The 23193-nt window shown below is 62.1% G+C and overlaps 4 protein-coding genes across 5 annotated transcripts; 2 read left to right on the top strand and 2 right to left on the bottom strand.

Moving 5' to 3' along the window:
* Nucleotides 1-2122: 2122 nt before the first annotated feature.
* On the top strand, nucleotides 2123-7044 carry TBXA2R (thromboxane A2 receptor). Of its 2 annotated transcripts, none has more exons than XM_057418745.1 (3): nucleotides 2123-2219; nucleotides 5399-6280; nucleotides 6651-7044. In XM_057418745.1, exons 1-3 carry the CDS (start codon nucleotides 2133-2135, stop codon nucleotides 6918-6920), a joined length of 1239 nt encoding a protein of 412 aa, XP_057274728.1. In that variant the 5' UTR covers nucleotides 2123-2132; the 3' UTR covers nucleotides 6921-7044. The 2 variants fall into 2 exon arrangements, with proteins under 2 accessions (XP_057274728.1, XP_057274727.1); XM_057418744.1 differs by lacking the exon at nucleotides 2123-2219 and adding an exon at nucleotides 3023-3387.
* A 233-nt stretch (nucleotides 7045-7277) lies between these two features.
* On the bottom strand, nucleotides 7278-9473 carry GIPC3 (GIPC PDZ domain containing family member 3). Its single transcript, XM_057418764.1, has 6 exons — nucleotides 8977-9473; nucleotides 8664-8849; nucleotides 8274-8454; nucleotides 7785-7897; nucleotides 7520-7601; nucleotides 7278-7429 (listed from the first exon to the last, which is right to left on the bottom strand). The coding sequence occupies exons 1-6, from the start codon at nucleotides 9232-9234 to the stop codon at nucleotides 7278-7280; spliced, it is 972 nt and encodes a 323-aa protein (XP_057274747.1). The 5' UTR covers nucleotides 9235-9473.
* A 700-nt stretch (nucleotides 9474-10173) lies between these two features.
* Nucleotides 10174-14948, bottom strand: HMG20B (high mobility group 20B). Its single transcript, XM_057418765.1, has 9 exons — nucleotides 14867-14948; nucleotides 13732-13837; nucleotides 13292-13495; nucleotides 13036-13156; nucleotides 12867-12919; nucleotides 12654-12729; nucleotides 11803-12018; nucleotides 11273-11405; nucleotides 10174-11114 (listed from the first exon to the last, which is right to left on the bottom strand). The coding sequence occupies exons 1-9, from the start codon at nucleotides 14902-14904 to the stop codon at nucleotides 11102-11104; spliced, it is 960 nt and encodes a 319-aa protein (XP_057274748.1). The 5' UTR covers nucleotides 14905-14948; the 3' UTR covers nucleotides 10174-11101.
* Nucleotides 14949-15066: 118 nt separating this feature from the next.
* On the top strand, nucleotides 15067-22732 carry MFSD12 (major facilitator superfamily domain containing 12). The gene is made up of 10 exons (XM_057418739.1): nucleotides 15067-15400; nucleotides 18365-18575; nucleotides 19365-19488; nucleotides 19715-19909; nucleotides 20422-20514; nucleotides 20618-20710; nucleotides 21315-21485; nucleotides 21644-21738; nucleotides 22073-22203; nucleotides 22638-22732. Exons 1-10 carry the CDS (start codon nucleotides 15103-15105, stop codon nucleotides 22730-22732), a joined length of 1506 nt encoding a protein of 501 aa, XP_057274722.1. The 5' UTR covers nucleotides 15067-15102.
* Nucleotides 22733-23193: the final 461 nt, after the last annotated feature.

The following is a 23193-nucleotide window of genomic DNA, read 5'->3' as shown; positions in this document are numbered from 1 at the left end:
GAGGGTGTCCCCACCGACCTCTCCAGTGTCTGTCACCTCATTCCTTCTGCTGTAACTCTGGAGTGCCTTATCCAGCCCCATGCTCTCTCCTTGCCCCCCACTGGCCCCTTCCCAGGCCCACACGCTCCCATTGCTGGTGCCAGACCAGATGTTCCCCAGCTGCAGCCACCCTTGCTCCTCCCCAGATGGATCCCTGGGCTCATCACCCTCCTGGCCAGCCCTGTTTCTGGCATGTTCCACCCTGGCATCTGGCTTCCCCAGCCTGGAAGAGCCACCACCCCCTCCTGACCCTGGTCATGGGATGAAGGTTCAGTGGCTGTGAGGCGCCTGCCTTGGCAGGGAGGAGCAGAGGGTGTTGGATGGGACATCTCCTTACAGGGGAAAATCTGCCCTGCAGTCCCTCCCACCCGGTGCCTCAGCAGCTCCAGGCTGCCCCTGCCTGAGCTTGGGTGTTCCTGAAAGCCTTAAGCATCAGGGATATTGGGCGCCTTCAAGGCTGACCTGGGACTCGCTGGTGTTGGTCCCTCCTGGTGCTGGCCATGGGACACAGCCAGTGTTCAGGGGTCAACCCACATGGCCCCATCCCCAGCAGCTTCTGAACCTGGGGGCTGCTGAAGCCAGAATGATGCTGGAATGTGAGGAAGCCTCTTGGCCATGAACTGCAGCAGCAAGGCTGTTTCCTCCCCACAGGCCACCTCGCTGCATCCTGCTCCCTGTTACAGTCCCACAGCCAAAGGACTTGCTGGGGCTCCCCAGCACTGGGGCAGAGCCAGCCCTGCTGTTGGGGGGCTCCCTGCACTCGGGGTCTGCCCCATGGCTGTTATCTCCCCCCAGCGCTCAGGAGGGCTGCCCTGTCCTGCTGTTCTCAGCACCACTGGCTGCATCCAGCCATGCACAGGCCATAGGAGCTGGTGCTCAGGGAAGTCTCACACCTGCTGCAGCCCCCCCATCATACCAGGGCTCAGCTGCAGGGGTTTAGGAAGCCCCAAAAGCCTTACCCCCACACGTGCGTGTCCCGTCCGCGTCTCCATCCCCATCCTGCTGGACATCCCTGGGGCTGGGTAACAGCCCCGGCATCTCCTTCCTGTGAGTTATTTAAAGCTCAGCCCTGGGGGTGCAGGAAGTGTGTGAAGGCTCAGCCAGGGATGGCCTGGGAGGAAACAGGGAAGAAAGAACCCCAAAGGCAGTGGCTGGAACTCTCCCTCCTTCACTGCCTGCCCCCCAGCCACACGCACCCATGGGCCCGACAGGTGTTGGTCCGTGGGGTGCCCAATATCACCCATGGGCTCGATGGGTGCTGGTCCATGGTGTGTCCGGTGTCACCCATGGGCTCGATGGGTGCTGGTCCATGGTGTGTCCGGTGTCACCCATGGGCTCGATGGGTGCTGGTCCATGGTGTGTCCGGTGTCACCCATGGGCTCGATGGGTGCTGGTCCATGGTGTGTCCGGTGTCACCCATGGGATCGATGGGTGCTGGTCCATGGTGTGTCCGGTGTCACCCATGGGCTCGATGGGTGCTGGTCCATGGTGTGTCCGGTGTCACCCATGGGCTCGATGGGTGCTGGTCCATGGTGTGTCCGGTGTCACCCATGGGCTCGATGGGTGCTGGTCCATGGTGTGTCCGGTGTCACCCATGGGCTCGATGGGTGCTGGTCCATGGTGTGTCCGGTGTCACCCATGGGCTCGATGGGTGCTGGTCCATGGTGTGTCCGGTGTCACCCATGGGCTCGATGGGTGCTGGTCCATGGTGTGTCCGGTGTCACCCATGGGCTCGATGGGTGCTGGTCCATGGTGTGTCCGGTGTCACCCATGGGCTCGATGGGTGCTGGTCCATGGTGTGTCCGGTGTCACCCATGGGCTCGATGGGTGCTGGTCCATGGTGTGTCCGGTGTCACCCATGGGCTCGATGGGTGCTGGTCCATGGTGTGTCCGGTGTCACCCATGGGATCGATGGGTGCTGGTCCATGGTGTGTCCGGTGTCACCCATGGGATCGATGGGTGCTGGTCCATGGTGTGTCCGGTGTCACCCATGGGATCGATGGGTGCTGGTCCATGGGTCCCGCCAGCCGGCGCTGCCCCCCCGCTCCATCCTCCCCATCCTCCGAACGCAGGAATCCGTCTCGGGTAAACAAATGAGTAAAGCGGAGCCGAGCCGGGCGCTGCTGAGCGCGGCCGGGACCGCAGCGCCGGGGCTGCAGCGCTGCTGGGCCGCGGGGCAGGTGAGAGTCGGGGCCGGGGGATGCTGCTGGGACCGGGGCGGGGCCGGGGGTGCCCGGGGTGCGCGGAGAGGAGCCGGGTGGGTCCGGCCGGCAGCGGCGGGGGGGGATGCGCTGATGGAGGGTCCGGGCAGAGACGGGAAGGACAAAGAGCTGGGACGGAAGGAGCGGGGGAAGGACACAGAGAGACTGGGACGTAGGAACGGAGGGGCTCTGGTGGACACGGCGGGGGGGGGAGGCGGGACTGCCCAGAGACCTGGAGACCCCCCGGGGGGACAGGCACGGGCGGTGCCCCCCACCCCGCACTCTGTGCCTGTCCGTACCCTGGGCCGGGTGTCCGGGGCTGGCATGTCCCAAGCTGCCCCGCCAGCACCGGTCACCCCCACGTCGGGGCGGACCCTGCCCGGCCCCCATGCTATGGGCCACAGCCACCGAGCCTGACAGGGATTGCTGCTGCTCCTGTGTCACCACTCCCCGTCGGTGTCCCTATCCTGGGTGTCCCAGGGGTGTCCCTGCTCCAGGCCAGGCCAGGACCCCAGCAGCTGGTCCCCTTGGTGGCTGTGGGTCCAGGAAAGGATGCGGGAGCCCTGCTGGGTTCCTGTCCACATGGTGTAGCTGTTATCCCATCATTATCCCATCATCAGCCCAGCTGATGTCCTCGAACTGATCCGCCACGCAGAGAGCACCATCCTGGGGGTGGTGGGTGCTGGGGCCATCCCTGGTGCCTAGCGGTGCCCTATGGGATCACCTGCAGGAGGGATATCGGCTGGAGGGGCAGATGGGGCTCTCTTTGTCGTGTTCCCTTGCCCAGAAACCTCCCTTCTCAGCACCCCCCGCCCCCTGCCCGAGGAACCGGGGGAGCGACAGGCTGGGAACGCTGATAAGGAGCAGCCGCCTGTGCTCCTGCTCCGCCTCCTGCCTTCCCCTCCCTGAGCTCGGATGTGGCCAAGGGCAGGAAGTGGGGCCCGGGCATCCCATGGGTCATCTGCATGATGCCAACCCTGTTAATACCTGCACCTCTGCATCCAGCACCTCTCATCCCTCAGCTGCTCCTCTCCGCTGGGATTTCACCCCTTTGCCTTCATCTGCAGTAGCTCCCTGGAAAAGGGTTTGGCTGGATTCAGTAACCTCAAAACCGCTTGCAGGCTCAGGGTGTCTCCTCCACAGGACGGTGAGTGAGGATCCCCTCATCCCACATGAACCTTGTCAAATGAGTGCCTCTGCTCTGGTGTGTGTGGGGCAGTGGCTGAATGCTCCCTCTTTAATGCCTTATCCCCTCTAAGAGCTGCACAGTTCCAAGGCAGCTCTGCCCAGAGCAGCACATGGATGCTCAGCACTCGAGCTCACCCTTGCATCATGCCCAGTCCTTAGGCTGTGGTGTCCCCAGCTCTGCTGGCAATGAGGGTCCAGATCACGGAAGCTCCAAGGCAGGACGGGAGGGGACATGGGTGATGGTGGGTTTGGGATGTGCAGTGTGGAGCTGGCACTGTGGGGAGAGGGGTGGCATCCTGCCACGCAGCGACCATGCACCCAAGCAGAGGTCTTGGTATACCACCTCCCAGGAGGGCATGGTGTGCCACATCCCATGGCTGTGAGTCCACAGGTGATGGAAGCAGCTGGGCAGCATCGTTCCATGGGTCCTGGTCCCCACCCAGTGCAGGAACCACCCTGGGATTGGGAGGACACAGACACGCTTGGGGACGGCACCCAGGCACTTCAGGGGATATCTGGAGTGGGACCTCTGAGCTGGGGCATTACCGTGGAGATCCCAGGGGGATGCAGGAAAGGCTGATGGGTCCACAGGGACCTGGATCCATCTCACTGAGGCTTGACCACGTGCCTCAAGGGGACAGATGCCTTTGGGGCCACTGCAGTCATGGGAGGACCAGAGCAAACAAACAACACAAGTTTTCACTCTTGTCTCATGGAAAAAGCCGGGGCAGTGAATCACTGCCATGATCTGCCAGCGGGACCGGGACAGGGATGGGGACATGTCCCACTCCCACTCCCTTCCCTGCTCCCCAGTGGCCATTAAGGGTAAGAATCTGTGGCTGCCCCATCCTTGGCAGTGCTCAAGGCCAGGTTGGACACAGGGGCCCGGACCAAGCTGCTCTAGTGGAAGGGGTCCCTGCCTGTGGCAGGGGTTGGAACTGGAGGAGCTTTAAGGTCCCTTCCAACCCAAACCAGGCTGGGATCCTATGTGAACAGAGGGCAGAGGCCAGTGCTACCCTGCACGAGGAGCGTGACACTTCACAGAGGTGACAGGTAGGGGCACCAGGCTGGGGATGGTTGGGGGACAGGGGACAGGAACATCCAGAGCCTGGAGAAATGAGTCCCAGGAAGAGGGTGGGGGGTCTGATCCCAGCCTGGTCCCCCACATGGAGTCTGGTCCCAGGGATGGGCACCCATTGCCCATTCCCGGAGCTGCCAGTGCTGTGATCCCAGCACCCGCTGCACTGGGTTAGAGCCTCGCGGCAGCAGCGCCCATGGCTCAGGGCCCGGTACTGTTAATCCTGACCAGCTGCACCCCACGCTGTGCCAACCCCATGGTGCTGCTGGGTGTCCCCCCACCACAGACCCACATCTGCTGCCCTGAGTGGATGCTGGGTGGGTTTGGCCATGGGGGACCAGCCCCAAACCCCCACCTTGTTTCTGTCCCTGAAACCCCTCTTGGCACACTCTTGTGGTGTCCCCAACACCAGAGGGACATGGAGCTGTTGGAGTGGGGCCAGAAGAGGCCATGGAGCTGGAGCAGCTCTGCTCTGGAGCCAGGCTGAGAGAGCTGGGCTGGGGCAGCCTGGAGAAGAGAAGGCTCCTGAAGGGGAGACCTGAGAGCAGCTCCAGTGCCTGAAGGGGCTGCAGGAAACCTGGAGAGGGGCTTGGAACAAGGGCCTGTAGGGACAGGCCAAGGGGAATGGCTTTAACCTGCCAGAGGGGAGACTGAGATGAGCTCTTAGGCAGAAGCTCTTCCCTGTGAGGGTGCTGAGGCGCTGGCACAGGGTGCCCAGAGAAGCTGTGGTTGCCCCATCCCTGGCAGTGTTCAAGGCTGGGTTGGACACAGGGGCTTGGAGCAAGTTGCTCTAGTGGAAGGGGTCCCTGCCTGTGGGAGGGGTTGGGACTGGAGGAGCTTTAAGGTCCCTTCTAACCCAAACCAGTCTGGGATTCTGTAATTGTCCTCACAGGGCAAGACAGGATCAGTGCCAGCACCAGTGGGGCACACACGCCATAGAGCCAAGCCAGGAGTACACCTGATGGGGTGGGGGGACATGGATCCCTCCAATGGCAGCCAGTTAGACGCTTGCTTCGGGGTGTTCAACGCCAGCAACGGGCACGACCCTGTGCAGAGCAGCATCGCCTCACCCTGGTTCTCCACTGCCTTCGGCCTCATCGGCCTCGGCTCCAACCTCTTTGCCCTCTGCGTCCTGCTCAGCTCCTCCCGCAAGCTCTCCAGCCAGGCCCGCTCCTCCTTCCTTGTCTTCCTCTGCGGGCTGGTGGTCACAGACTTCATGGGGCTGCTGGTGACGGCCTCGGTCGTCATCCCCTACCACTTCATCAAGTTCGCCTGGGCCAGGGTGGACCCCAGCTGCCACCTCTGCAACTTCCTTGGCTTTTCCATGGTCTTCTTCGGGCAGTGCCCGCTGCTGCTGGGGGCCACCATGGCAGGAGAGAGGTTCTTCGGCATCAACCGCCCCTTCTCCCGCTCCACCAGCGTCTCGAAGCGCCGCGCCTGGTCCATTGTGGGGCTGGTGTGGAGCTTCTCCTGCCTGCTGGGGCTGCTGCCGGTGCTGGGGCTGGGCCGGTACACGCTGCAGTACCCCGGCTCCTGGTGCTTCCTCACCCTCCTGCCTGACACCGGGGACATCATCTTCTGCCTACTCTTCGCTCTGCTGGGCATCTTCTCTGTGCTGCTGTCCTTTGTCTTCAACACGGTGAGCATGGTGACACTCTGCCGTGTCTACCATGACCGGGAGTCAGTGCAGCGGCGCCGGGACAGCGAGGTGGAGATGATGGTGCAGCTTGTGGGCATCATGATCATCGCCACCATCTGCTGGATGCCCCTTCTGGTGAGGACCTGGGCTCACCCCCCTCACGCTCCTGGTGAGGAGTTGGGTCTTTTCCCACCCCCACCATGTCCCTTCTGAGTCTTGCTGTCCCTCTATGCTCCCCCTGGTGATGTCCCAGGTTTCAGGGTGTTTTCCTGGTGATGCCCTGAGACTTGGTGTCCCTCTGCCACCGCTCTGTCTGTTGGACCTGGATGATGGGCTCTGGGGCTCAGTGCCACACACAGGAGAGCAGGGCCCCCAGACCAGCCCAGGATCCCTCTGTAACAGGCTCAATGCCCAGCCTGGACCCTCCTCATCTCCCTGACCACAAAGCACTTCATGACCTCTGCATGGATTCCCCCCCCACTGACACCTTTCCCCCTTCTCCCAGATCTTCATTGTGCAGATGGTGCTGCAGCAGCTGCCAGCCAAGGGCCAGCTCCAGACGCTGCCCATGGAGACGCAGAAGATGCTGCTCATCTACATCCGCATGGTCACCTGGAACCAGATCCTGGACCCCTGGGTCTACATCCTCTTCCGCCGGGCTGTGCTGCAGCGCATCTACCCTGGGCTGTGGCCACGGCCCTCCATCACCTCCCTCTACCCCGTCCTCAACCTCTCCCTGCGCCGCAAGCTCACCCCCAGCTCTGTCTTGCAGTAGTGGCCCCATGTGGGGACAGGAGAAGCAGCCTCCACCCCAGGGTAACCAACTGTCCCCATCACCCTCACCCACAGGTGCTCATCACCACCCAATACCCAAAGGGGGGGCAGCAGGTGTGAGGCTGCTCCCCCACCTTGTCCCCACCCACATGAGACCCCAATAAAGCAGCTCTGTGCCCACTTGGGTGGACACAGGGGGGCACAGAAAGAGGAACAGCCCCTGGGCTCCTCCACTCCCTGCTTTACTGAGCCACAGCCGTGTTTTGGGGTGTGCAAAGGGAAGCTGGGGGGGGTGGTGCCCCACACTGCCCCTGCCTTGGGTGCAGCTCTGGCGGGGCAGGATGGGGACCCCCCCCCGCTACTCCTGCCCCACTCGGGAGGGGCAGACGGCCGCCCACACCTCAGCCACGAACTCCTGGGGGAAAGCGAAGTCCCCAAGCACCGAGGCCAGGCCATGGGCAAGCTGCGCCGCGCCAGCGCTGTCCTGAGCCACCTCCACCATGGTCGAGGCTGCGGAAGAGAGGAGGGTCAGGAGCAGGTGGGGGGCCGGGAGGACATCCACTGCCCCCCTGCTGCCCTTCATTCCCCCCCCCCGCTCACCCAGCTCACTGTCTCGGATGCCCATGTAACTCTCCAGCAGATCGTCCACCCGATGCGTGGCCTCTTCCTTGCAGGGGCTGGGCTGAAGGGGGTCAGGGGGTGACAGAGCAGGGACCTCTGGTCCCACCAAGCCATGCTCACGGGTGCCCTCAGCGAGGCACCCGCTGGTGCAGGCTCACCCGGGAGCATGGGGGATGCTCTTGCATGCCCTGGGCACTGTGTTTGTGTCCAGGGACTCAGGGTGAGGGGTTCTTGGGGGTCTTACCCCCTCCTCCAGCATGGCCGGGCCCTGTGCCCGCAGCCGCAGCGTCTCCTTCCCGCTGTTCACTCTGCCTTCACCCAGGGCCTTGCTGCTCCGCGTCCGCTGCCCGATCATGTCTGCAGCCCAGGACAGGAGGTCAGGGCAGCCCAGAGCCCCCCTGACCCAAACCTGACACCCCCCAACCCTGACACCTGCATCCCAGCCCACGTGTGGCCCAGCACCCCACGGTGAACTGTGCCAGGGGATGCTCACAGGCAGTGTGGGCATGGGGACACCCGTGGGTGCAGGGTGGCAGTGCACAGGGCAGTGCACAGAGGAGTGGGGCATCCACTGGGAGTACAAGTAGGTGCAGGGGTGCAGAGCACAAGGGGTGTCCCAAGGGGTGATGTGGGGCTGGAGGGTGCACACAGGGGTGGTGGTTCCTGGGGAGGGGCTGGTCCTTCCAGGGGTCCCCCAGATGGGGGGGAGGAGGGGGGGAGTCTCCCAACTCACCAAAGGCCTTTTTGGGCTGCACGAGGCGCAAGGTGAAGGGCTGAGCCCGGGGCAGCTCCCGCAGCATCCGCGCCACCTCGTAGTGCCGGCAGCCCACGATGGTGTGGTCATTGATGGCCTCAATGCTGTCCCCAACACACACCGCCTGGATCCGGTTTATGATGCTCCCCTCCTTGATTCTCTGGGGACGGGGGGGACACAGCACCACGGTGGCAACAGGGGAAGGACAGAGAGACACAGCCCCCACCCCACCCATAAAACCCTCCACAGCCAGGCAGGGCCCTCCCCACAGTGGGGGAGACCCTCAGGAAGGTGATGGGAGGAGCACACTGCCAGGGAGAGGGTCACCCTGCAGGCCCCAGGGCAGCCCCCCCGGGTGAGGCGGTTCACCTTGATGAAAGCATAACCAGCCCCGTTGTCTGTGATGGTGAGGCCAAGAGCGTCCTCCGTCTTGGTCACCTCCACCTCCTTTGTCTCACCCCGGACGTGGGCAAAGATGAAGTCCTCCAGCCCGATCTGCCCCCCCAGCAGCTTCTGCATGTCCACTTTGTGCGTGTTGAGAGTGCAGAAGAGGATCTGCGCCAGGGAGCCCCCCGTCAGCTGCTGCAGGCCCTCCATTGGTGGTGCCAGGGCAGGAGCCAGCCATGGGAGCAGCAGGGTCCGGGGGCACCCAGGACCCAGCCCCCGCCCACGCCCCCCTCACCTCAGTGGGGGAGATGCCAAAGACCTCCGCAATTTTGGCGTAGAGCTCCTTGACGTTGGTGAAGCCCTCGATGCGCTCCGTGGGGCTGCCGTGTGCCAGCTGCGTGTGGAACACCAGCCGGGGTCGCGCACGGGGAGCACGGGGCGCCAGGGGGCCCTCAGCTGCGGGGGGCTCAGGGGTGCCTGGTGCCTGCCTCATGCCGTTCTCCATGGGGCTGCCCTGTGGGGGCTGCCGGCCGTGCCTGCCCGCGCGCCGCATCGCTGCCCGCGTCGCTCAATTATAGATGGTGCTGGGCTGAAAGGTGATCCCAGGGCCGGGAACCTGAGCCAGGACCTGGGATCGGGTGAGCTCTGCCATTCACAACAGGCCCCAGCTCCACTGCACCTGGTGCAGCTGCGGCAAAGGGCTCAGGGCCAGCATCGGAGCTCCACACCCCAAACCCCCAGGATTAGGCCCAGAGCAGCTCCAAGTATTAACACACTGGGCCCAGAATGGGCCCTGGCTCCATCACACCCTTCCTGGAACTCAGGGCAGGCCAGAAACCCCCTGTGTGCTGGGCTGCATCAGCAGGAGCATGAGCAGCAGGTCATGATCCTGCACCTCTGCTCTAGTGAGACCCCACTTGCAGCACTGGGTGCAGTTCTGATGTCCCCAGCCTAAGGACATGGAGCTGTTGGAAGTCCAGAGAAGGCCATGAGGATGATCAGGAGCTGGATCAGCTCCCATAGGAGACAGGCTGAGAACATTGGGGCTGCTCAGACTGGAGAAGAGAAGCTGCATGGAGACCTCAGAGCAGCTTCCAGGGTCTGAAGGGGGCTACAAGGGTGCTGGAGAGGGGCTCTGCATCAGGGACTGTAGCGACAGGACAAAGGGTGATGGGTTCAAACTGACACAGGGGAGGTTCAGGTTGGAGATAAGGCAGAAGCTCTTCCCTGTGAGGGTGCTGAGGCGCTGCCACAGGGTGCCCAGAGAAGCTGTGGCTGCCCCATCCCTGGCAGTGTTCAAGGCCAGGTTGGACACAGGGGCTTGGAGCAAGCTGCTCTAGTGGAAAGTGTCCCTGCCTATGGCAGAGGTTGGAACTGGAGGAGCTTTAAGGTTCCTTCCAACCTAAACCAGTCTGGGTTTCCATGGGCTTGGGATGTGCACCCCAACATCCCTGGGATTTTGGCCCCAAGCATGAACACACTGAGCCCAGCCTGGTTTTCTCCAATATTTATTTGCTCCATCTCCCATCCCAAGCCAAGCAGCCACCAGGAGATGGCAACCAGGAGACTCGACAGAGAACAGACCTCACAGGCAGGAGCCAAGCAGGCACAGTCCAGCCCCAGGTTGAACCCAGGGCTTGATCCACATTATGCTAAGTAAGAAAATAAGACACTCTCTAATAACAGTCTGAGATTGGTGAGAGGCAGCCCCTGGGAGGGCAGGCCCAGGACACAGCCACCAGTGTGGTGGTCCCACTCTCGGATGGGCTCGGGCAGGAGACCAGAGCCTGTGCACGGGGTTGGGGCCAGCTCCCCATCCAGAATGATTACTTCGCTTCTGCTGTTGCAGGTGGCAGGAGCTGCCCTTCCTGGTCCCAGAGCCAGGGGAAAGGAGGTGACAGGCAGGGGGATGAAGGCACCCATGGAGAGGATTAAATAAAGCAAGAGGAAGGCAGAAGGGAACGTGCCACATCAGCATTGCAGGACAGGGCAGCAAGAAGCTGCCTTAGCTGCTCCAGGGGCCAGGAGGTACCTGGCTGCTTCCCTTCCAGCACAGGCCAGTTAAAAGCAGCCACTGTGTCACGCTGGAAGAGGCTGTAACCCACAAGCAACTCACCCACCACCAAAGAGCCTTTGGGGCGTCTCTGAGCTGGAGCACCAGGAGCTGGGGGGCTCACAGGGTGTGCGGGGGGTTGCTCACAGCCACAACACCATGTCCCTCACAGCCCTGGCATCACTTGGTCCCCAGAAGCTAAATGTCCTCAGAGATGGTGCCCCAGGGTCAGGGGGTCCCTGCTCATGGCTCCGGTAAGGGGTGGAGAAGAAAGAACCGGACCCCAGCAGAGACTGTCCCTAGTGTGAGCTCCAAGGGACAGGGCCAGGGTCCGGCCAGCCCCAGGCTCCACAGGGACTGGTCCCCTTCACAAGTGCTCACTGGAGACGGAAGAAAGTAAAGCTGAGTTACAGGGGGGAAGCTTCTCTCTCCCACAGCTCTGGAGCAGCTCAAAGCCCCTCTCTATCCCCCACTTTGCTGCTCAGCCCTGCCATGGGCTGCCCCAGTGCTTACCAGGACACACAGGACACCAGCTCACCTGGCTATCCGGGACAGGATCTCCTTGATGCGCACCACCAGTTTCTCATGCTGCAGTGGGTTGCTTTCGATGGCGCTGTGAAGTTTGGCCATGTAGAAGTCCAGAGTGCTCAGTGTGGGTGTCTCCCCAGTGCCTGTGGGGCAGAAGCCCAGTTAAACAAGGCCAGCGAGTCTCCATCTAGCCTGGCCCAGCCCATCAATGCTGGTGACAGGACCCTGAATCCTGCAGCAGGAGAGCACCACACCACCACAAACCCAGAAATCATAGAATCATAGAACAAAAGGATTTGGACTAATCTCTGCCTTGTGGGCACAAGGGTGACTATGGCTCAAGAGGAAGATGGCTCCCAGCCTGCCCTACCCCGCTAGAGGGGAGCCACCTGACTGCCACATCCCTGGGCACCCCAAACTGCTCCAAAATCCTACTCCACCATCAGATGAGTGTCTATCATCACCTCACTGCCCTGCTTATACCACATGCAGAGCTCCAGGATGTCTCCCTGCAGGTCTCCACAGCCACCCCAAACTCACCGGGGATGGGAAGGGAGGCGAAGCTGGCGGTGAGGGCCTGGCGCACAGACTGGAGCTGCTGCTGCAAGGCCAGGGTCTGCTTCTCCTCCTGGGCCAGCTCCTGCTCCAGCTTCTCCTTGGCACAGTTCATGCTCTCCGTGTGCTTCTGCAGGATGGCATTCTGCTCCTCAAACTCTGTGTTCATCTTCCGAAGGCGCCTTAGCTCTGCCTCCCGTGCTGCTGGGACCACACTACATCAGTAGGGGTACCCTTGGCTCTCCCACATCCCAAGCCCATGGAAACCCAGACTGGTTTAGGTTGGAAGGAACCTTAAAGCTCCTCCAGTTCCAACCTCTGCCATAGGCAGGGACACTTTCCACTAGAGCAGCTTGCTCCAAGCCCCTGTGTCCAACCTGGCCTTGAACACTGCCAGGGATGGGGCAGCCACAGCTTCTCTGGGCACCCTGTGCCAGCGCCTCAGCACCCTCACAGGGAAGAGCTTCTGCCTGAGAGCTCATCTCAGTCTCCCCTCTGGCAGGTTCAAGCCATTCCCCTTGGCTTGCCCCTACAGGCCCTTGTCCAAAGCCCCTCTCCAGGTTTCCTGCAGCCCCTTTAGGCACTAGAGCTGCTCTAAGGTCTCCCTTTAAGGAGCCTTCTCTTCTCAATCCCTTCCCCAACATACAATTCATCCAAGAGGCTCAGCATTACCAACCACAGACTCCAGTCCCTGTATCCAACCTCAGCAGGGACATTCCACAGCCTGGATCTCGCACCCAGTGCCAGCCATGGTCCTGCCCCATGGGATACAGGCTGTTCCCCACGCAAGCTGCTGCAAGCACCAGCAGCCCCCACCCCACAGTCCAGCCTCTCACCTTTGTTTTGGTCCAGGAACTCCTCTGTGAAGATAGGCACATCAAAGGTGGAAAAGGTGTCACTGCACTCACCAGCCTGGGGGATGGATCAGGCAGGGCTCAGCACACCCAAGGGGTCCCAATTTTCTTGGGGCTGGGCAGACAGAAGGCAAAAGGACAGGGCAAGGGGTGCCCCAGTTTCCCCACACACAGGCAGACTGGCTGGGTCCTTACCTTGTGTGGGTGCCCATTCAGCAAGGTGTTTGCTGCTGCAGAGCCCATGTCCTCTGGAATGAAGGGAGAAGGTTCCCCCTAAGAACCAGCCCGGCATCCCCCAGAGGCTCTGGCAGTGCTTGGCCAGGTCCTGACAGTGCCTCCAGTAGCCACTGCTCCCCAAACACACCTTTTTTGATCTTTTTCTCCTGGATCTTCTCCGTGCACATTTTGTAGGCTTCTGACTGTTGGTATTCCCGCAGCTCCTTCATATACTGCTGCTTCTCCCGCTCTGCTTCATCCAGGTACCGCTGTGGACACACAGGGGCCTCAGCCTGGCCCCAGCCTCCCAGGGGCCTGCTTGACTCCCTTCCCCACTACTCGAGACTTCTGCTGCCCACCCCACCAGTAGTGGGACAAGTAGACAGATGGGTGGAGGCCAGTACCTGCTTCTCTGAGAGCTGCAGCTTGCTCCACTCAGCCCCCAGCATCTTGGTGATCTCTGGGAAGGGCAGGTCAGGATGCTGTGTGCGGATCTGCTCACGCCGCTCATTTAGGAAGCGCACGTAGCCTGTAACTGGGGCTTTAGGGCCATTGGGAAGGATCTTCTTCCTCTTCTTGCCCTTGGGCCAACCTCTCTTCTTCACTGGCTGGCACCCAGCAAAGGGAAAAGGACAAGCCACCATGGATCAGGGCACATGATGCCACCTGCCAACGCAGGACACTAGAGCAGCATGCAGAGCCTCCTGGGCCTCCCATCCCTTGAGGAATGGTCAAGGACCCCTTGAGGGTCACTTGGCTGTGCCCAGGCTGCTGAAAGGCAAGTGGAAGCACAGCTCCAGGCTGGGCAACCTCTGTGGGGAGGGATAAAGGCACTAAAACTCACCTCCTCTTCACCGTGTGACTTCTCACCACTCGTCCGTGCCACCTCTCCCTTCTCCTGCTTGATGGCCACCAGGAAGTTCCCATGCTGAGCTTTGCTCGTGGCATGTCTGCAGCCAGAGAGTGCTCATCAGAAAGGGCTGCGGAACTGCTGGGACCAAAGGTGACACCTCCCCGAACTCCTGCCCATGTCCCAGTAGCCCCCAAACCTGCCACCAGCCCTGGAGACCCTGCTCCCAAGTGATGGGAGGCCGCAGTTGAGTTGATGGTGCTCAAGCAAAGCCCGGCACCAGACAGTCCTAGGACAAAAAGGCTGCCCCAAAGCCCAGGGATGACCCTGGGATCTGTCAATGACATTTGGAAGGGGAGCAGAAGGCACAAGTCCTGCTTTTGAGGACAGGTAACAGCAACTGTCACTTCCCTGCTCTACACACCTCAGCGAGGACTCCCAAACGGCACAAACCAGCTGATCCTCCTCAGGAAGGGAGGAGAAGCTGTAGGGGTTTCAATCCTGGCTCCAGGGAAGCATCACACACACCCAGCACAAGCACTGCCAGGGATAAGGAGAAGCCTCAAGGCAGAGGATGAGGGCAGGGTACTGCTGCTGGCTTGACCCACTCCAGCCACAACTGCTCCATCAGGTTTCTGCCACTACCACCGAGATGCACCAAGGGGCTCCAACACAGGGCTGGTGGGCCCAGATTCTTCTGCCCCAGCTCGCTGATCACCTTTACACATCAGGCTTCATTGCAGGACGTGGGTCCCAGCAGAGCGTCCCTGCCTCAGCTGAGCACATGCCACCCCACTGCACAACCATGGAACCCCAGCCTGGCTTGTCCTGGAAGGGACCTTAAAGCTCACCCAGTCTCACCCCCTGCCACGGGCAGGGACCCCTTCCACTGGAGCAGCTTGCTCCAAGCCCCTGTGTCCAACCTGGCCTTGAGCACTGCCAGGGATGGGGCAGCCACAGCTTCTCTGGGCACCCTGTGCCAGCGCCTCAGCGCCCTCCCAGGGAAGAGCTTCTGCCTAAGAGCTCATCTCAGTCTCCCCTCTGGCAGAGGCCCCCCGAGAACGCACAGCACCACCGGGACAGCGATGGGGGCAGTCCGCTGGGCTTGGGGGTGGGGGGAGGCACTTACAGCATCCCGGCCGGCAGCTGCTTGGCGCTGTGAGCCATGGTCCGGGGTCCGCGCCCTGAGGGACAGAAACGGGGCTGGGACGGGACCAAACCAGGGGCAATGGCGGGACCCGCGCGGTGTGCCCGGGGGGCGGAGCAGAGCCAGCCCGGCGTCGGGGGTGGGGGACGACGACGACGGACGACACCGGGACAGCCCCGCCCCGTCCGTCCGCCTGTCCCATCCCGGCCCGGCTCGGCATGGAGGAGCGGGCGCTGCCGCTGCCACTGCCGGTGCGGGCAGCGGAGGCGCTGCCGCTGCGGGCGCGGCTGAGCTTCGCGGCCGGGCACTTCCAGAATGACGCCTGCGCCGCGCTGTGGTTCACGTACCTGCTGCTGTTCCTGCACAGCGCGCTCGGCTTCGGGCACCGCGCCGCGGGCGCGCTGCTGCTGGCGGGGCAGCTCGCGGACGGGCTCTGCACGCCGCTGCTCGGCTACGAGACCGACCGCTCCGCCGGCTGCGGCCGCTACGGCAGGAGGAAGTCCTGGCACCTCGCCGGTGGGTGCCGGGGCGGCGCTGGGGGAGCCCCGCCGGGGATGCGCTGAGTGGAGATGGGTGGCCCTGGGGAGCATTTTGGGATCAGCCCTGGAGGTGCCTTTCTGGGGTGCGCTGGGGGGGCGGAACTGAGGGTGCCTATCCAGGGTGCTCTGATTGGAGGTGGGTGGCCGCAGGGGAGCTTTTCTGGGTGCAGAAACATCGGGTGCCTTTTGGGGTGTCCTGATTGGAGATGGGTGGTCCTAGGAACCTTTCTGGGTTGCCCTGGGTGGAAATGGGCACCCTTGGGGAACATTTCTTGGGTGGGGGAACTGAGGGTGAGATCGGTGGCCCCAGGGGAGCTTTTCTGGGGCGTCCTGGGTGGGGGACATCGGGAGCCTTTCTGGGATGCTCTGAGTGCAGATGGGTGGCCCCAGGGAGATTTTCTGGGGTGACCCTGGGTTGGGGAACAGAAGAGGCCCATCCAGGGTGCCTTGTGTGGAGATGATGGCCCAGGGGGAGCCTTTCTGGGGTGCACGATCAGCCTCTGTTACCTTTCTGGGCTGCCTGGTGAGGGGGGCAGACATCAAAGGCGCTCTTTAGAGATGCTGAGTGGAGAGGGATCCCTCAGGCACAGCTGGGGAAGGGACACTGTGGTGTCCCCATCCTGCCCATGGGCACCATCCCCATCCCAGTAGGCTGTGACACAGTGGCTGGTGCTGCCCTGGGCTCCCACTGTCCCTCAGGCCATGCACTGAGTGTCCCTGTGCCTCCATGTGTGGGTGTCACTGAGTCAGGGTCAGAGCTTTGTGCTCAGTGAGTCGATTCTGTGGCAGTAACAAGACTGTTGTTAACATCTGGGCTTCCCTATGAGCCCGAGGGTTCATCGGGGCCTTGTCTGTGGCCTGGCACCGCTGGGTTGTCCCTGTGGGTGGCCCTGGGGCCCTTGTCTGCACTGGGGAAGGCAACCAGCACATGGGGAGAGAGAGCCCTGTGGGAACACAGAGGAGTCACCAGTGGCTTGGTGTTGAGTTATTGACATCCTGCACCATGCCTTGGGGTCAAACAAACTGCGAGGAGGTGCAGGGGTTCATCGGGACGCTCGTGGTGGGGTCACTGTGACCTGGAGTAGGGTCCTTGGTATGCAGGAGCCTGCTCCAGCCCTGCAGAGCAGTTGTTGGGTAGCTGGCTTGAAGAAACATACATCCACAGGCAGAGATAAACCCCCTTAATGGTAACACCAGAGTGGATGCACACAGAGAGGACAGTTGTAGCATGGGGTGGTCTTATCTTAATCCCAGACTTATCTCAGCCAACCACTCTGTGCAGCCCAGTGATAGCCCGATAAGGTGCCTGATGTCCCCGGGGTACTGCTGGGTGAGTCAGGGAGGGTGTTGAAGCTTCACCTCTGCCAGGGCTCAGCTCAGAACTGTCCCCTAGATTTAGGGAAGTGGCTGATGTTGTGCTTGCCCCCTCCACGGGCAGCTCCGCTTCTTGCTGCTCCCAAAGGGAAGTCCTGGATCGCCCTTCCCAGCTCCAGCAGCATGGCTGGAGGCTGCTTCCCTGGCCAGAGCAGGGGTTGTTGTCCCCAGAAGTGGGGTGATGGCAGTGAGGTCCAGCAGACCTGGAGCAGTGCTGCACTCCTCACACTGTGGCAGAGATGCTCCGTGTGGGAGTGCCCTGGCAACCCGCACTCCCAGCAGAGGAAACTTGTGAAACCACAGCCCGGGGGGTGGTTGTGGCGCAGACACCACGAGTTGCTATCAGTGGCATCTCCCCAACGCGGCACTGGGCTCCCGGTGCTGGTGGTGCTGATGGCTCAGCATCACACTGGCTCTTCCTGGGGGACAGTTTCCAGCCATAGCAGTCTGGGAAGGATGAATGTCTTTGCTGCCTCTCTAAGCCAGTCTGGTGGTGCTGTTCCAGATTCCCTGCCCAGGGAAGCCTGGTATTCCTGTGATCCTGCTTCTTTCAGTCCTCCCCCACAGGGCTGGTTGCTGGAAGCGGGGGCCAGGGGTGGGAAAAGGGGGTGCTTTGGGGGCTCCCATGGCCTGCCTTGGGCAGTGTGGGCTCCTCAGCATACCTTTGGCTCTTGGCAAAGCCGCGTTCACTTGGGTAGATCCAGGGTATGTGGGTGCAGATGCATGGCAGTGGAGCCCAGCTCCATGTGGGTGGCCCTGGTGTTTGATGGTGGTGATGGGCCAGGGGTGGACACGGAGGCTGGAGCAGCCTGGGTGTGCAGCTGCTGCCCCAGCGTTACCCTAGGGATGTCCTTAGGGGATGCAGAGCTCGATCCTTGCAGGGCTTGGTTCAAAAGGAGCCAAGGAGGTCTGGTGCAGTTGGAACCCTCTCAGACCCTTCCTGTCCCAGGGGTTCTCTGGGGCAGACACCGTGGTGTGGCCAAGTCCTCTGCGCCTCTTGAGAGCTCCTGGAGCACCAGAGCTGGGTGTGAGCTCTGGAGCAGTGCAGCAGATGTGCTCTGTAACCTTGTAGAAGAGGAAGGAGAAGCCATCCTGTCCCTGCCTGCTCCACGCAGGCGTCCCCCCGCCGTCACACTGCTGCTGAGGGAGGAGCTTGGCTCCGCGGCCCCTGGCTAAGCTGGAACCGTCTGTGGTGGCTAAGAGCCATGGGTCACATCTGCTCCGGCCCTCCCAGTGCTGCCCGGAGGTGTCCCTGGTGCTGCGGGGCCTTGGTGTGAGTGTGGGGGGAGACCCCCGGGAGCAGGGAAGGGGGACCCCAGAGCCTTGCAGCCCCTTGGGGGGGCCCTGGCTCTGGTTATCGTGTGCGGAAGGTGAGAGAAGCTCCTGGTGCCTGCAAGGTGTGACCGTGTGTGAGGGTCTTGTCCTCTGGACAGAGCAGATGGGAGGTGGCTGAAGCACACTGTCAGAGGTGCTGGCTCGCTCTGTTTCTGTGTCTGAGCTGGCTGCGGCTGTTGGTGTCCCAAGGAAACAGGGCTTGCAGCCTCTCACTGCTCTGCTCTCTTCCCAGGCACCACATGCGTCCTTGTGTCCTTCCCCTTCATCTTCAACCCCTGCCTGGCCTGCGAGGAGAACACGCCACAGTGGGCAGCCTTCATCTACTACCTCCCCTTCATCATCATCTTCCAGTTTGGCTGGGCAGCCACACAGGTCTCCCACCTCTCCCTCATCCCTGAGCTGGTGACCAGTGACCATGAGAAGGTGGAGCTCACAGCTTTCCGGTGAGCACAGCTTTTCGCCTCTGCTATGTCCCTTTGCATGGTGAGAGGTCCCCTGGGTGTCATGGCACATGTGAGCCCTTGGTACGGCAGGACCAAGACTGGGCCATGTGGGTGTCCTGCAGAATGTGTCCAAGTGGCTCTGGTGCTCTGGGTTGGTGGCCCAAACCCTTTGCTGCCAGGAATGTTTTGGTGGCAGAGGTGTTGGGATGCTTCCCTGGGGGCACTTCTCCTTTGGCACTGGAGGGTGATACTCACAGGAACAGACACCCCCAGATGCCCCTGGCCTTGCACAAGCTGTGCCATAGTTAGGTATGGCCTCAGGGCCAGGCTGGGTATCATGTGCAGCTCTGTGCACAGAGCCAGCTCAGTGCTGCTTATCCAGAGGAATCTGGACAGGCTTGAGAGGTGGGACTGTGTGAACATCATGAAGTTCATTCACTCAAATGATTCTGTGATCTGTCAGGATCAGGCTGAGGGTTTATCAGATGGAGCAGGGGTGGGAGGAAGTCCCTTCTAGTGAGTGGGGACCAGCTGCAGTGCAGTGGGGCAGGGAGGATGTGGGGCAGTGCTGGGGTAACTGGGTTCCAGATCTGGGGGCACTGGTTCAGGTACCTTGGGGCACCCTTGTGGCAGAGGTGAGCTGCGACTGGAGAGTGAACAGGGTGGCTCAGAGGGATCATAGACTCACAGCCTGGTTTGAATTGGAAGAGACCTTAAAGCTCATCCAGCTCCAAGCCCCTGCCATGGGCAGGGACACCCTCCAGTAGAGCAGGTCCTGTCTCCCCTCAGGTATGCCTTCACCGTCATGGCCAATATCACTGTGTACGGCCTGGCCTGGCTCCTGCTGAACTTCCAGGTGGACCAGCCTGAACGCATAGAGCACTTAGGCCCCCAGGATATCCCTATATTCCGGGTAAGTGGCCTTGGAGTGCCCTCTTCCCTGTGTGGGGCATGGCTGAAACGGGGAGGTACCAGTGGGAGTGAAATAGCAGCACCCTGAAACATCACCCACTGCATGGGGCAGGGGTTGCACTGAGCTTCCCAGGGCTTTTGAGAACCTCTTTCTCCACCAGCTGGGGGTGGCTGATGGACAGGCAAAGGGCAGCCCCTGCCATGCTCACCCCCTCTGCCTCACCCAGAACCTGTCCCTCATTGTGGTGGGACTGGGGGCTGTGTTCTCCCTCATCTTCCACCTGGGCACCAAAGAGAAGCCGTACCCATGGGGCTCATCAGCCCAGCCAGAGGAGAGCACTCCCCTACTTCAGAAGGAGCTGAGCCCTCTGCGTCCGCTGCTGATCTGGAGGGACTGGCTGTGGGAACCTGCCTTCTATCAGGTACCTTCTGGTGGTTGGGGGTCCTCTGGCAGTGAGACGTCCTGTGGGGATAGAAAGATGAGAAAGAAACCTGGAGAGGGACTTTGGACAAGGGCCTGTACGGACAGGCCAAGGGGAATGGCTTTAACCTGCCAGAGGGGAGACCGAGATGAGCTCTTAGGCAGAAGCTCTTCCCTGTGAGGGTGCTGAGGCGCTGGCACAGGGTGCCCAGAGAAGCTGTGGCTGCCCCATCCCCGGCAGTGTTCAAGGCCAGGTTGGACACAGGGGCTTGGAGCAAGCTGCTCTAGTGGAAGGGGTCCCTGCCTGTGGCAGGGGTTGGAACTGGAGGAGGTTTAAGGTCCTTTCCAGCTCAAACTACTCTTTACTCTATGGGTGGTACTGGGCACCCACTACCACATCAGGGGCTGTCCCCTTCTCAGAGGACATCTGTGCCATGGCAGGGCTGGGCACAGGAGGTGCCAAGCCTCCTGTTTGCACGGGCTGAGCACTGCTGCCCTGTCTGTCCCTCACAGGTCGCGGTGCTCTACATGTCCACCCGGCTCATCGTCAACCTCTCCCAGGCCTACATTGCCATGTACCTGACCAACTCGCTGATGCTGCCCAAGGTGGGCACTGGGCAGGTCCCTGCTCCTGTGTCAAGGTGCCGTGGGCAGGGGTCCTGTGCTGATGATGTGGAGCTTATCTCCTCCCTGTCCTCATTTCTTGCAGAAATATATCGCCACCATCCCCCTGGTGATGTATGTCAGTGGCTTCCTCTCCTCCTTCCTCATGAAGCCTGTGAATAAGTGGTTGGGTCGAAATGTGAGTCCTGGGGGCCTGGTGAGGCTTGAGTTTGACCAAAGGGAAAGGCCCATGGGCCAGATCCTGACCACACAAGTGTGCAGAGCACTTGGCACACCTCAGCCTGGCTGGAGAGCAGGAACCCCTCATGCATCTTTTGCCAATGATGCCCTGCTGCAGCATGGAGTAGTGGGCGGGGGGGGGGGGGGGGGGGCATGGGTCTATCCTGTGCACTCTGGTCCGCAGTCACCTGTGGTCAGCCCCGTGGTGCCCGTGAGAGGCAGAGGGAGGGTTTGGCTGAACCACCCTGGGTAGGGATGGGGACACCCTGCTCCATGCTGCAGCAGGCGCTGCTCCCCAGTACTCCACCTCTCCTGGTGACTGGGTGTCCCAGTGCCAGGCCCCGCACCTGCAGCGCTGTGGGGCTTGGGCTGTAGAACACTCTGGAGCACCACAAGGCTCTTGCTGCTTGGAGGCTCCTTGCTTAGAACCAGCTGGAAAGGAGCCAGGGCTATCCCCTGGGTACCCATGTCCTCCCTGCTCCCCATGGCCGTGCTGGTGCCCGCTGGGCCGGGAGCTGAGCTCTCCCCTCTCCTTCTGCCTCTGCCCATGCTGGCTGGAGCAGCTGACCTACTTCGTGGGCATCCTGGTGATCCTCACCTTCGCCTCCTGGGTGACCCTGGTCAAGCAGATGGGAGCAGAGATCTACGGGGCGGCCGTGCTGCTTGGGGCTGGCTCTGCCACCATCCTGGTCACCTCCCTCTCCATGACCGCAGACCTCATCGGCACCAACACGGTACCTGCGCTTCTCCCGGCCGGCACGGACCCGGGGGATGGAGACCCCTGCCAGGGCGCTGAGGACGGGCTCTGCTGCAATACGAGCTGTGCCCATGAGAGGGCACAAGGCTCTCGCTGCGTTGTGCGGGGCCCATGAGCTTTCCTCTCCCGTTGCAGCACAGCAGCGCGTTCGTCTACGGCGCCATGAGCTTCACGGACAAGATGGCCAACGGCCTGGCCGTGATGGCTATCCAGAACCTGCACCCGTGCCCGTGAGTGTCCCTCACAGTGACGGCTCCAGCCGCATCGCCTGCATGCCAGGCAGCAAACACCCCTGCCTTGGAGCAAGGGACATGGGTGGAAACCTGCTCTGATTTGTCATAAATACCCCCCAACTTCTCCAGCCCCAGATGAGGGCTGCATCTCCAGGCACACAAAGAGGGTGGGGATCTCAGTGGGGTACAGCCCCTTCTCCTTGCCTTGGACCTTTCCTTCACCTCCTAGTCGTAAGACTGAGGACATGGGCCTGCTGTCAGGGCACTTTGATCAGCACTGGTCCAGCCCCTGCTCCTGCCTATGAGCCATATCCTTGCCCTGTCCCTGCAGGTCCGAGCTCTGCTGCTCTGAGTGTGCCAGCTTCTACCACTGGGTGATGGTGGGGGTCACCGGAGGTGTTGCCGTCGCCGCCATTGCCTCTCTCTGCTGCATCATGGTGTGGCCAATCCACGTCCGCTACCGTGAGTGGGGCTGGGGGCTCTGGTAGTGCCATGTCCTGTGCCAGCCTGGGATGAAGTGTCCTTCCCGATGGGAAGCAGTGGGAGCCTGGCCCTGTGGCAGAGCTGGTGGTGGCCTTGCCACATATGACTGCCATTGGGCAGGCAGGACCACCATCCTGCGCCCTGGCACTGGGAGCTGTCCCTGCTGTGTTTTGCCCTCCTGGAGGGCAGGACCCAGCACTGCCCGCTGGCCCCCTCAGGCCATCACTGAGGGGTGGTGGCGGTCATACGTGGGGGCAGAAGTGCCCCTTGCCAGGCTGGAGATGCCCACACCAGCACTCAGTGCTTCTATGACCTGCATCTTGCTGTGTGAGGGGGGAGAGCGTGAACCTCCCTGCACTGCCTTGGGAAGCAGCAGCGGCTCCTGACTTGTCCCCTCGCTCCTAATCATGCAGATGCCGTCTGCCTACGGGGGCTGAGCAGAGCGGGGACCTCCTGCAGCGGGACTGAGAGCGCAGAGGGCGGGGGCCGCACCACCAGCATCAACTGAACCAGGGCCGTGCCCTGCACCGTGAGCTCTGCGACCCCGCTGCGACGGGGGCTGAGCCCCTCGGGGAGGGGGGGGTGACCCCGGCCCCGCCTCGTGTCCCCTGCACTGGACTTGTGGGTACCCCCCGCTCGGCCGGGCGCGCCCGGAGCAGCCGCCAGTGCTGGCACCGCCCTGGGGCGCGCTGCGGGGGGGCAGCGCTATGGTATAACCCCTGTGTGAGGGCAGTCCGGACACGGCCCCTGGGAGAGGAGTTAAAACCCACAAACACAGCCGAGCGCCCTGACCGTCACTGCGCGCCCGGGATAGGACCTGCGGGGTGCCCCGCGCGCGGGGGTCCCCGCTCCCCCAGCACTGGCCTCCCGCGAGGGGGGGGGCACCGGCACCGCAAGATGGCCGCCCTCAACAGCCATGGCGGCAGCGCCCGCAAACAAAATGGCTGCCGAGGAGGAGCGCTGGAGCGT

The sequence above is a fragment of the Pezoporus wallicus genome, unplaced genomic scaffold, assembly GCF_028554395.1.
Source record: "Pezoporus wallicus isolate ANWC-B61680 ecotype Strahan unplaced genomic scaffold, APGP_CSIRO_Pwel_v1 contig_14027, whole genome shotgun sequence".
Classification (NCBI taxonomy): Eukaryota; Metazoa; Chordata; class Aves; order Psittaciformes; family Psittacidae; genus Pezoporus; species Pezoporus wallicus.
Note: the sequence above shows the minus strand (reverse complement) of the source record. Positions and strands in the feature narration are given on the sequence as shown.

Coding starts and splice junctions, on each gene's coding strand:
- MFSD12 (XM_057418739.1), top strand. CDS start 15,103: ATGGAGGAGCGGGCGCTGCCGCTGCCACTGCCGGTGCGGGCAGCGGAG. Junction 18,576..19,364: donor GTGGAGCTCACAGCTTTCCG/GTGAGCACAGCT, acceptor GTCTCCCCTCAG/GTATGCCTTCACCGTCATGG. Junction 19,910..20,421: donor GGGAACCTGCCTTCTATCAG/GTACCTTCTGGT, acceptor TGTCCCTCACAG/GTCGCGGTGCTCTACATGTC.
- TBXA2R (XM_057418744.1), top strand. CDS start 3,193: ATGGGTCATCTGCATGATGCCAACCCTGTTAATACCTGCACCTCTGCA. Junction 3,388..5,398: donor GGTGTCTCCTCCACAGGACG/GTGAGTGAGGAT, acceptor TTGTCCTCACAG/GGCAAGACAGGATCAGTGCC. Junction 6,281..6,650: donor TCTGCTGGATGCCCCTTCTG/GTGAGGACCTGG, acceptor CCCTTCTCCCAG/ATCTTCATTGTGCAGATGGT.
- HMG20B (XM_057418765.1), bottom strand. CDS start 14,904: ATGGCTCACAGCGCCAAGCAGCTGCCGGCCGGGATGCT. Junction 12,730..12,866: donor TGAATGGGCACCCACACAAG/GTAAGGACCCAG, acceptor TCCATCCCCCAG/GCTGGTGAGTGCAGTGACAC. Junction 12,019..12,653: donor GTTCCTGGACCAAAACAAAG/GTGAGAGGCTGG, acceptor TGGTCCCAGCAG/CACGGGAGGCAGAGCTAAGG.
- GIPC3 (XM_057418764.1), bottom strand. CDS start 9,234: ATGCGGCGCGCGGGCAGGCACGGCCGGCAGCCCCCACAGGGCAGCCCC. Junction 8,455..8,663: donor CTGGTTATGCTTTCATCAAG/GTGAACCGCCTC, acceptor CCCCGTCCCCAG/AGAATCAAGGAGGGGAGCAT. Junction 7,602..7,784: donor CGGCCATGCTGGAGGAGGGG/GTAAGACCCCCA, acceptor GACCCCCTTCAG/CCCAGCCCCTGCAAGGAAGA.